The sequence below is a fragment of the Triturus cristatus genome, chromosome 4_1 (assembly GCF_964204655.1).
Source record: "Triturus cristatus chromosome 4_1, aTriCri1.1, whole genome shotgun sequence".
In the NCBI taxonomy this organism is placed as follows: Eukaryota; Metazoa; Chordata; class Amphibia; order Caudata; family Salamandridae; genus Triturus; species Triturus cristatus.
Genome location: NC_140585.1, coordinates 232,427,194 through 232,440,091, shown reverse-complemented (window position 1 = coordinate 232,440,091; position 12,898 = coordinate 232,427,194). Strand labels below are relative to the sequence as shown.

Here is a 12,898-nt window from a genome sequence, read left to right as displayed (position 1 = left end):
AACGTTATTATAGTGTGAATTTGGGAGGAACTTTGATGTAGAAGTGCCTGTTCTGCCTCTTACTGCTTGGCAACAGCATGAAGATGTATGTGAAATTTATAAATAAAGACAATTGGACATATAAAGAGTGTATATGAAATTGTACTGAAATGCTGAATTATAATGAGTCCTCTCAGCACAAAAGCGGACAGAAAAGAATATTGCACATTGTGTCAAGAAATGTCTATTTTATCGGCCGCTGACCCAACAGAAGAGATGATATATTATAAGTCCAGTGGCTGAATCCATGGGGTAAATGTGGTCATGTACGTCAATAATAAGAAGTAACTTCAATCTAAGTGCTGCTTGTTGGGATCCCTGGTATTGGCATTTCTATCCCCAGTCTTGTGTTATGAAGGTGATGATATGAAACAGAAAGTAGGACATGAGACTTTAACAAACCTAGGGCCTGATTTTAAAGTCAAGCGGATGGAGTAGTGTTCATTGGGATGGCAGAGCACATTACTGCCACAATCCAGAGGGTACTCTGCTAACCAAATTAACAGACGACAGCTGGATCAGTCATCATCTCTGTACATTGAAAGGAACCGCCAACAGACTGTTTCCTTTCAATGTAAGAAAATGTAGGTGAACGTCAGCCACTGGATTTGATTACCTTTTTACCAAACTAGTAAAAATGTTATGTTTTTCAATAACAAACTCTGATAGCGGGAGTTTGTTATTGAAAAACAAAAAAGTAATGACCACCAAAGCCTGGGAGGTCATTGTTTTTAGGTCTCGCCTGACCCAGCGAATGCGCTGGTCTGGCGAGACTTTGTGAGGGCTCAAAAAAATGCTACCAGGGCCAGCCTAGAGCTACAGTGCATGTGCGTGGGCGCGCGCTTAGGAGCAGAGGCTCGCAAACCTCGTCATGCTCATTAAGCGCCCGCGATCACTTTCACTTTCGCCCGCGATCACTTTTGGGGCGCCCCTTTGATGTTCTCGTTCAAAGAACATCAAACATCAAAGAACATGTTGTGTTAATGCTTCGCTGCGCCCGTTTGACTTACAATGTGCTTTCTCTTTCCACAAACTCGATGTTTGTGTTCCTTTATTTTTAGATGCTTTTAGTATTACTGTTTTGTGACTTAAAGAACATTAAGAAAATGTTACTGTGAAACTGGACAACGTTCACAGTGTTTATTTCTGATCGCAGCAGCTGCTTCATGTCTGTTGCACCATTCAGGGAGTCCTTTCTTTGGCGCTTTGATAAGGACATGATGAGGAAGCTGGAAAATGTTGGCACATTCTCTTTAAAAGCACAACATGTTGGCGATTGGTTAATCGATTAGACCTATGTAGCGTTTTAGATCTCAAAGCCCTATGGTGGGTGCAGCAGTTACAGCTCATGACATTTGGGGTGCAACTCACAAGGAGGGGGCAGGTTTGAGTGCACATTGGCTGCAATCGAACTCTTAAGATGATGGGCTGTGTGTATCCATTATCAGCACTCAGTCTTCGCTAAGTGATCTTGTTTGTTTTGTTGTTGTGTTAATGCTTTGCTGCGCCTGTTTGACTTACAACATGCTTTCTCTTCCTACAAACTCGATGTTTGTGTTCCTTTATTTTGAGATTCTGTTAGTATTAGTGTCACACACACAACCACACACACAACCACAACCACACACAACCACACAACCACACACACACACCACACACACAACCACAACCACACACACAACTACACACAACCACACACACAACCACACACATACACACAAACACACACACATATCCACACCCGCACACAACCACAACCACACACACACAACCACACACACAACCACACACAACCACGTACAACCACACAACCACACCCACAACCACACACACAACCACACAAACACACAACCCCAACCACACACACAACCACAACCACACACACAACCACACACACAACCACACACAACCACACACACAAACACACACAATCACACACACACAACCACACACGCAACCACAACCACACACACAGCCACACAAACAACCACACACACAACCGCAACCATACCCACAACCACACCCACACACAACCACACACAACCACACCCTCAACCACACACACACACAACTACAACCACGCAGCCACACAAAAAACCATGCACACACAACCACACCTACAACCACACACACACACACAACCACACCCACAACCACACACACACACAACCACACCCACAACCACACACACACATAACCACCCACACACACAACCACATACAACCACACACACAACCACACACACACACAACCACAGCCACACACAACCACAACCATACACAACCACTCACACAACCACACACAACCACACACACAGCCACACACTCAACCACACACACAACCACACACACAACCACCCACCCACACCCACAACCACACCCACAACCACACCCACACACACAACCACACCCACAACCACACCCACAACTACACAACCACAGCCACACACAACCACAACCATACACAACCACACACACAACCACACACAACCACACACACAACCACACACACAACCACACACACACAACCACACACAACCACACCAAGCATTAGCATAGCCAATAGGTCTCGCCTTTGGGACCTTATAAGTGTTTAGCCACGCAACAGTCGATGTGGTTGCACCAAGGATACTGTGCTGCATAACTAAATACTTATAAGGACCCAAAAGTGAGACCTATTGGCTATGCCAATGCTTGTTTCCTGTGCCTCTCGTCCAGATTTTTCCTGGCAGTGATGGAACAGAAAAAAGACACTACCCTGTTAACCATAAATAGGTGAGCAATGTAATGTCTTTTCTTCGAACGCCCTTGCTCCATTAGGCCGCTGAAGGAAGTATTCCATCAACGGAGCCAAGGAGGGCTCTGTTCATAGAATTCTTAAGGTCCACCCTTCTCTAAAGGAGGCAGGCGGACCAAAGGTTTGGTGGCAGACTTTCTGCATTTGCGACGATGCATTTGCGACAGAGTACCCTGTGCACCAAACTCTAAATCATAGTTATTTATGGCATCTGTAAGGTTTCAATAGTGGTCATGCAGGTAAAACGAAGGATGTTAGTGACCTTGCCAAGTCACATTTGATGAATTCTGATTGATTTGAGGTCATTTCTAGGCTCTTTTAATACACTAAAGAGGTTTTCTTAAATTGACCTTGCAATATCTAAATAGCTGTTTGGTGTGTGGTAAAATGTCACTCAAAGCGTCACACATGACATAGAAATGTCACGGAAATGTTAGGCATAAGCCAACAGAAAGCTATGCAGCAATGTCTGTGGTCTGAAGAGAAGAAAAAAGGTCTGTAGTCAGAGAGGTGTTGTCCTCTGTGCTGTACCACTTTCACTGTAAAGTCAGAATTTTATGATCTGTTCAGAATAGCCATCAAGTCACTATAAGGGCTTTCGAAAGTATGTGAACTACCTTGGGTGTTTTTTTGTTATGGGGGACCGGAATTGCCAAGGCCTGGCATTTTGTCATAACACCACGCTTGATGTCACACAAAAATGAGTAGACGTTAAATGATGCAGTAAAAGCAGAAGGCTACCGCCTAAATGGGCAGGGTTAGCAAGTATGAGATTCTAATAATACAGTACTCCATCTCTGCCTGCAAACAGGGTGAATATAGATGTGTGTGCTCAGGACTATAATAATCTACAAAATTCCATTTATGGTAATCAATATAATGTCCTTGTGACAGCAAGTAGCTATGACACACAGAGGTACACATATGCATAGACATAAAATTCCTGTAAATATTGACATCAAAATTTCCTGTCCACAGAACTCTAAACTGGGTATGTTATGTTTAAAAAGCTTGGGGTTTGAAATATCTGGGTTAATGGGAATAAGACAACTAATTTAAGCCATACATTCAGTTCATCTTTGTCTGTTGAAGAAACTTCGATACATGCAGTTTTCGACAGAGGTGTAAGAAAGGCAGGTTCCTTCTCTGACGCAAACTGCACTGAACAGCATTCTGGCTCATGTAGAGGTGGCAGTATTTTAGGGACTATTTACAAAGGCATTCGGGAGTATGGAAAGTATTACTGCTGTAGTACTCTTTTAGGGACTCAAACGTACCTTTATGACAACTAAAATGTAAATAAAATCCAAATATTTGGACTCTATTCATTTACGTGTGGTAGATATACAAAGACTATAGAAGCTTTACATTTTTTGTATTAGGAAATTTGATGTTTCAGGACTAATTCACAAAGGCATTTAAGAGGGCATAAAACAGACTACTTCCAATACTCCTAAATGCTACTCAGACTCTTCTCTGCATTCTGTAGGGAATCCAATCAGAGTATGTAGTAGCGTGTCAAAAAGACGATTTACATTCAGTCAGGTCTTAACTTGTCAAAAACAATATGAAATATGGATTCCCATCCCTCATGAAAACTGCCAAACAACAAACATTTATAATTAACTTTATGGAGAGATGTGTAACTTGCCCTCAAGAGTTTGAAGTCTCCTTCAGAACAGTACCTTGCTGACGACAAACAAATCTTCTCGTTTAACAACACCCTCCTGGATTTTTTGACGAATTCCTTCGCCAACTTCTTGCTCATTCTGATAGACATAGGCACCATCAAAGTGGCGATATCCTGCATCAATGGCCACCATCACAGCATCCTTCACTTTTCCAGGAGGAGACTGGATTAACAAAAAAATTAGAAGAACATTAACAATTGAATTTAGTTGTGCCTTAATCATAGCTGAAGTGGTAATGCCACGTACAAGCACTGGCAAGGGAGGAGGTCTGGCCCGCCTCTTCAATGTGTTTAATTATCCATTTATATATGTACTAGATCACTCACCCCCTATGCATCTTTGTACAGGACACATACGCTCTCTCTCTCTTTCAGTGAAGTGGCACTTCCAGTTCTTAGCAAGACTTACTAGATGAAAACATTTGAATATGCATGGCACTCGCAACAGCACTAGGAGACCAGCCACATTAATAGCAGAATTTGCCGTATACAAATATTAATAACATAGCATATCATTGTGCTGACTTCCTTCTGAAATTGACCAGTGATGTTAATAGCTGTATTTTATTTCAAATTGTCATTCTAATCGGCAGACTTTAGCCAATAGAATTTCTATTCCTTTGCATAGGTACAGGAGGTAGGGTTGCATAGTGCTGCAGCACATCCAAAATAGCCATGCTGGAGTTCAGAAGATGAATGAGCATTAAAGAGACCATTACATTTCTGTGTGATCTTATCAGATTTGTTGTGCTTTCCAAGACAGAGGTCAAATGCCTTTCTATGTCTTGCTGCCCAGTCTGCTAACATGAAGATTAGTGTTTTACTTTTCATTTCTTTCTCTGACTGCTAGGCGAGAGGAGTTTATAAAGTGAAGAACATGACAATCTTGCTATGGTAATGGGAGTGTGAAAAGAAAGGCTGTAGAATTTCAATTGTATTCTAACACAAAACAACATTTAAATACCTGTAAGCGAACTGTAGAAATATTTCAAAATACATCACCCATTAGCAAACTACACAAGGAACATTTTTTTGCAATTCTGAATTGTGATGGAAAGAAAGATTTAAGTAGGATTAAAACAAATCAAAACAATTTTCTTGATGATGCCCAAGCAATAGATATCTACTGAAACTCTATTTCTGCATATTATTATACAAATGTATTGACCATTTCAATGGGAAATGCGATGTCTGTGATCCAGCGCAAATCTGGGACATGGGGAACAACATGTACCGATACCCTCCCTGCGTCGCAGACCCGACGTCACACTAGCTCATTCACACACGCAGTCATTGTGGGGCCCATAACACCAACACTCATATGTCTCTTTCACGAGTCTGCACACAGGAGGGATGAGTAATTCAAGGGCGGAAACATGTGGGAGAAATAGCTTATAACCTATAGGGAGAGAAAAATTATTTCACAAAATATACATGAACATCCTTCGCCTATAGATCCCTAATCCCAAACATCAAGGCACTCCACCCACTTGGTCAATGGACCAATTTAGGGGCATATTATCAAGACAGGCGATGAAATTATTGCCGCTTTAGCGGCAGAAAACTGCCGCTAAAACGGCGATAATTGGCTTGATAATATGCTCTATGGAATTCCAATTGAAGCCCATGTTAGATGTGAAGGACATCTAACATGGGCTTCAATTGGAATTCCATAGAGCATATTATCAAGTCCATTATCGCCGTTTTAGCGGCAGTTTTCTGCTGTTAAAGCGGCGATAATTTTATCGCCGGTCTTGATAATATGCCCCTATGTTGGTTCGGTTGATGGTGATTTAGAACCAGATAAAACACACTTTAAGACTCTGAATCCTTAACTCTCTTTATGAAAAACCACAAACTCATTCTTCTTGTTAATCAATAGTCGTTTATCTAAATGTTCATAATGACTTATTTTTGCATTTGTCACGTCAAAGTTTTAGAATTCTTAGACCAATTCAAGTAAATCGCGGAACATCATATTTACCTAATCTGGCTATTGGGAGTCCTCTAATTCATTGGCTCTGCATAACCACATTTTGTCGTAAATTGTCCGAAAAGCAGGCCAAAGCTCAAAGTTCTCTGCTCAGCGTGTTACAGTCCCAATTCATCAAAGGACCAGAAATCGTGCAAGCATCTATCATAGCCGGTGGATTTAGAAAACGTTTGCAGTCATCAAGCGGGCAGCATCTGGATCATCAGGAAAGGCGTCACAACGAACGAAGGTGGAAAAATGATGGAAAGAGCTCTCTCTCTCCCTATTCTACTACTCTTTTTATAATAAAATCAAATTAAAGAAGATACAATTTTAAGCCCCAGGACAGTCGTGATTGGCTGGTTGGGATCGTCCGATTCATATTCCCAGATTTTCAGTACAGTTCGAGGGGTGAGGTCATTTGTCAGCGAAGTGTCGGCTTGTTCAGGTTTACTGTAAGGTTGATTGTTCCCCTATCTTGGCTACATTTAAAGCCATTATATTCACCTTTTTCGATCCTCCTCGAGGATGCAACATCACAAAGCAACATATATCATGCAGTATTCTATTACCAAATATACTATTATTAATATGCGTACAGATTTTAGTTAAAAAGGTTATTTTGCCATGCAAATTGCAAATCCCACATGTACCTTAAGTATTAATAATGTTGATTAGTATACATGCAACACTCGTTTAACAATATTATAGGTAATAGATTATATAATTTGTATTTTCATGCAAGAATAGAGGAGGTATACAAAATGTTGCACTACCTGCTCCATCAATCCCCCCTTTGGTGATTTTATCACCAGAATTCCTAATATTGTGTAAATTTATTATAAAAAGAAAATGAATTCATAGATTTTTAGTTCACATTTCTCTTTCCCCAATTTCTTTTCCTCTTGCTTTTCTAAACATACTATCTTTCATTTCTTCTAATTCTACTTCTACAAATTCTCTTTCTCGTCTTTTATTCTCTTTCTTTTTCAAAATTTCTCTTTTAAAATTTTTCTGTATTTTCTTTCTTTTGCAACATAAACATCCTAGTCTTAAAACTAATACTAGAAAAATTACACAGGTTAGTGGAAATAGGATTTCACCTATAAAGGTACTACCTAATTTTAATAGGAAATCTTTAATAGAAGATAATTTCTTTCCAATCTTTTCCCAAACACCTTCAACCTCCAGTGGTGCAATTTCCTCATGCAAATCAGTTATATTTTTAATGTATGACTTTAGATCTTGACTTTCGTCAGGAATGTAAGTACAACAATGTTGAACTTTCAGCATTCCACAGACTCCACCCTCTTTTGCCAAAATTATATCAAGGGCAAGTCGATTTTGCATTACCATGGCACGCATAGCAACCATTTCTGTATTTACCAATAAAAATCCTTCAGCAGTGCTTGTTGACAAGCGATCCACTACTGTTGATAATTTTCTAATTTTATGTGCATTCAGAGATATTCCCACTGCCGGTATCAATGCTCCAAAAATGTCTCCCACAATTTATGACCAAGATTCTCTCTTTCTATGTGTTAGTTGTCTACCTAACTTATGTACACCATCTCTTCCTCTTCCCTCATGGAATATCTTTGGGAAAACCAGGCCCACATAACATGTGCCAAACCAGTGATCTGGTAATCGATAATATGCTTTGTTCCTGCAGATAAAATATAATCCAGAAAAACTGGATCATTTCCTCCTTTAAATCCCATCCACCCATGATTCGATATGTATCATGCACACACTGTTACCTACAAAATAATTATCATATGCAGTTTGATTCCTTCTAATACACAACTTTCCTTTCTGAGGCCAATCTAAAGCCATTGTTGGACTAGCCTCTCCTTTCAAATGTTTTTCCTTTTCAACATCCCAGACTGTCTTTTCCTCTATTCCCTCAGAAACTTTCTTTTGCATTTTCAATCTCCTTTCTTCAACCATATCCAAGAACACTTTCTCCTCCTTCTTTAAACTACAAGTTAGATTATTTCTAAATATGGACTCTAACGTTAGTTCTTTAGTTTCTAAGAAAAATTCACGTAATACCTTTGCAGGTTTTACTTTATTTAATTTGTTAATTACAGGTACTTGTGAAAATATGTTATCTGCATCTGAAAAGTAATATTCTAATTTCCCTGTTTTGTAAAACAAACTTGCTATTACACTACATGTTATTTCAAACGTTACTGGCAGGTGATGATAGGTCACTCCCTCAGACACAGATGCAGTTAACTGCATGCAGACGTAACAGTCCCTCACGTCCATCGTCTTTACATATTCATACAGTAATTTTGAAAATACATTGTTAGAGAAATCATTTATAGACCTGTCTTTATGTAAGTAATTTCTATCTATTTTAGTCGGATATACTTTCTGAAACTTTTCTCCATTAGTTTTATTCTTACTATGTCCTTCTATTGTTTCTAGTGTAACCTTAAATGAAACCATTAGCGCTAAAGCACTCCACAGAAGCATTAGTAATCCTGTTCAACAACAACACATTTTGAACCATCTTCTAAGAAATACACATTTAGTTTTTCTACTTTCTGTGTTTGCCATCTCGAAAAAAAAATGATCAGTGTCTTTTGACTTAGCCTCTTCTACTTCACAACTAGTTTTGTCTAACCCAAGGCTCTAAGCACCTACTTGGTTCTATCAGTTATGTCTTTTCCCGTAAATTATTGTCTTTACTTTGGAATCACTTTTAGTCTTTTCAGTTTGGCATTTGACTGTTTTTCACTTTTCTTTCATAATCTTGATACAGAACTTCCTGAACATCCGTTTCTTCTCCAATATCGGACAAGATAACTCTCAGGATTTCCGATTCTTCGTTTTCCTCAACCACTTCTGGTACAGTCACCTCTGGATTTTCTTGGCTATCCGCCTCTTCTTTTATTTCAGGCAGCGCCACATATGACCATTCCGGCAACTTATACTTCTGGTTAGGTTTTCTTCTTCTCTTATTTTCTTCTGTGGTCGTTTTTCCCTCGTCTTTCAATTTTTCTTGACTAGATACTTCATTCACTTGTTCAGCTCTAGGTGAATTCACTCGTGTCAATCGGTATCTCAATCTCTTTATTTTGTTTGGCCAAATTTCATCTTTTGCTGACCTTTTCAATTTATTTCCTTTATCATTTTTCTCAGCTCTGCATGCTCTTTCCCTCAGAACTCGACCTTCTGGTACTTCTTCATCACTATCTTCTGATTCTGTTTCAACTTGACTTTTACCTTCAACTGTTTTTCTGTCCACCACTTTTTTATTTTCCCTACTTCTGCCCCTCCTCGTGGTTCTTCCACACAATCTTCCTGCTGACTAACAGTCCCTTCTTCTAACTGGATGTTTGAATTCCCTACAACTCCTCGGGGGTCTTCTGCAAAAATCTTTCCCTCACTGTCTGTATCTGGCACCTGACCATCTGCTTCTGTTACTTCAGGTGGAATTTCTCTCAACTTTACATCAGGGACTTCCTTATCGAAAATTTCTTTAATTGTCTCCTCACTGCTTTTCTCTTGTCCAGTATGTACTTGTGCTTGTTCAGTTTCTGAGTCTGAGCTGGTGTCTGAGATCTGCAACTTCCTTCTCAAAGGAATGTTCTCTGGGGCAATGGTCAAAGTTGGTTCTGACTCACCCCTTTCAGGATTTTGTCTTGTTCTAGTGTCCTCAGTATCAGATTCAGAACTAGTTTCTGACTCTTCAAAGTACTCTCCTTCCTTGTTATCCACTGGGTTTGGAATTCGCAAGGTATGACTAGCATGGATCCAGTTCGTTACTCCTGCACACTTCACAGCTGTGGTCGTTGTTAGAATCACTTGTCGTGGTTTTCCCCAACGTGGGACCAAACAGTTCCTTCGTCTGTGCACTTTAATTCTCACCCAGTCACCTGGGCTTAGATCATGAGCTATCTTTTTTTCAAGGGTGGTGGCATCCGATCCAACCTGATGAAACACAGAATGTATGGCGCCAGCCAGCCCCTTACAGTAATCCAACACCAAGTCATCAGAGATAGGCAATAACTTGTTGACTGGTATGAATACATGCCTCATTGCTCTTCCCATCACAATCTCGTGGGGACTCAAACCTGTGTACCTATCTGGAATTGATCTAATAGTCATGAGTACCAGAGGCAAGACATCAAGCCATTTCAATTCTGGGGCTAAACACATTTTTCCTAATCTGTTTTTAATAGTGCCATTTACCTGTTCCACCACACCAGAAGCCTCTGGGCGATAGGCACAATGCAGTTTTTGTTGTACATTCAATGCTTCACAAATTAGCTTCATGATTTCATTATGGAAATGTTTTCCTCTATCTGACTCAATTGTGACTGGAAACCCAAATCTAGGGATGAATTCCCTCAAAAGCAGTTTTGCTACTGTAATTTCATCACTTCTTCTTGTGGGATATGCTTCTACCCATCTAGAAAACAGGCAGACCATCACTAAAACATACCTCAACCTGTTACAGGGAGGCATCTCAATGAAGTCGATTTGCATTCGGGTGAAAGGCCCTCCTTCTCGACCTATCGTTCATAGACTTACAACTGTTTTTCTTCCAGGATTGAACTGTTGACATATAAGGCATCTTTGACAAAGGCTATCAGCTACAAGTCTGAATTTTGCATTATACCATGTCTGCCTAAATAATCTAATCAATGCATCTCAAACAACAAGGGACATGAATTCATTTCCTTTTCCTTTGCCCTATTTACTGAATTCTGGTTTCTCGCACAATATTGAGCCATATCGTTTGCATAATTGTTCCCTACTGCGATGTAATCTCCAGTCTTCGAATGTGCAGCACACTTTACAACAGCCAATTGCTTAGGCAGCTGTATCGCCTCAAGCAATTTCCCAACCACTTCAGCATTCTTTATAGGGGTTCCACTTGAAGTCAAAAATCCTCTCTGTGACCATATTTGGCCAAAGTCATGCACGACACCGAAGCCATATTGACTATCGGTTATCACAGTCACTCTCACATTCTTTCCCAACTAACATGCTCTTGTCAATGCAAAGAGCTCAGCTATCTGGGCTAATTTTACTCCTTTTAGGTAAGATGCTTCAATTACCGCTGCAACTGCATATGCTGCACTCAGAATCCCTTCGTCTGTTCTCAAGCATGACCCGTCCACAAATATCACGTAGTCACTTTCTTACAAAGGTTCATCTTTTATATCAGGACAGGTTTGGTACAGAAATCAAGTACATCCAAACAGTCATGATCCACATCGTCTCTGACTTCCACATTCTCTGCATCAGGTAATAAGGTTGAAGGATTCACATTCAGACATCTCACATTTGTTGCACCTAATATGACTTTCTCATATTTAGTCAGCCGACTATGTATCATGAACTGAGGGCGGCTCCTTGTTAAAAGGATTGCCACATCATGAGGTACAAACACTCGCACAGGATATCCCATCACAATTCCTTCACTCTGTTCCAGACTCTTACAAGTGGCAGCCACCGCTTTCAAACAACCTGGCAATGCTACAGCTACAGGGTCGAGTATAGCTGAAAAATATGCAATTGGTCTTCTCAGTTTTCCATGTTTCTGTATTAATACAGAGAGTGCACATCCATTCCTTTTGCTGCAGTATAGTTCAAACTCCTTCTCATAATCAGGCATACTAAGTGCTGGTGCCTCACACAAACTGTTTCTCAATTGTTTAAAGGCTGTTAATTCTTCTCTCTCTAATTCAATGGGGTCTTTTACATCACTTCTCGTCAGGCGTACCAAAGGTTTTGCAATCAGGGAAAAGTTACTTATCCACTGATGACAATATCCAACCATTCCAAGAAACATTCTCACTTCTCTTTGCGTCATTGGGGCTCTCATTCCTTTTATTATCTTGATTCTCTCTGCAGTTATTTTCCTCAATCCTTTTTCAATTTTATGGCCTAAATATTGTGCTTCTTTCTGACAAAATTGCACTTTCGATGGGGATACTTTAAGTCCTCCATCTGCTAGATGATTTAGCAATGCTATGGTATCCACTACACAAGCTTCTCGTGATTTTGACGCCACAAGCTGATCGTCAATATATTGCACTAGTACTGAGCTCTTGGACATCTCTAGATATTCTAAGGACTTTTTCAATATCTGGTTAAATATTGAGGGGCTCTCTGTATACCCCTGTGGGATTCGGCACCATGCCAAAATACGTTCGCCAAAACGGAACGCAAAAATCTGCTGACTGTCATGATGCAATGGGATGGAAAAGAAAGCATGACACAGGTCAATCACTGTGTACCATTCTGTATCATGTGGAATCTGATACAAAATTACAGATGGATTTGGTACAATGGGACAGAATGACACAACAATCTTGTTTATTTTTCTCAAGTCTTGCACTATTCTAAATGTTCCATTAGGTTTTTTCAGTCCCATA

General features: G+C 40.1%; 1 protein-coding gene across 1 annotated transcript in view; it reads right to left on the bottom strand.

The window, feature by feature from the left end:
* LOC146854171 (aldo-keto reductase family 1 member B1-like) overlaps positions 1 to 12,898 on the bottom strand; it is a 150,023-nt gene that overhangs the window by 92,839 nt on the left and 44,286 nt on the right. Inside the window, exon 2 of the mRNA XM_085651945.1 lies at positions 4,521 to 4,688. Coding sequence (XP_085508071.1) covers positions 4,521 to 4,688 — 168 coding nt within the window. The remainder of the gene's footprint in view (positions 1 to 4,520; positions 4,689 to 12,898) is intronic.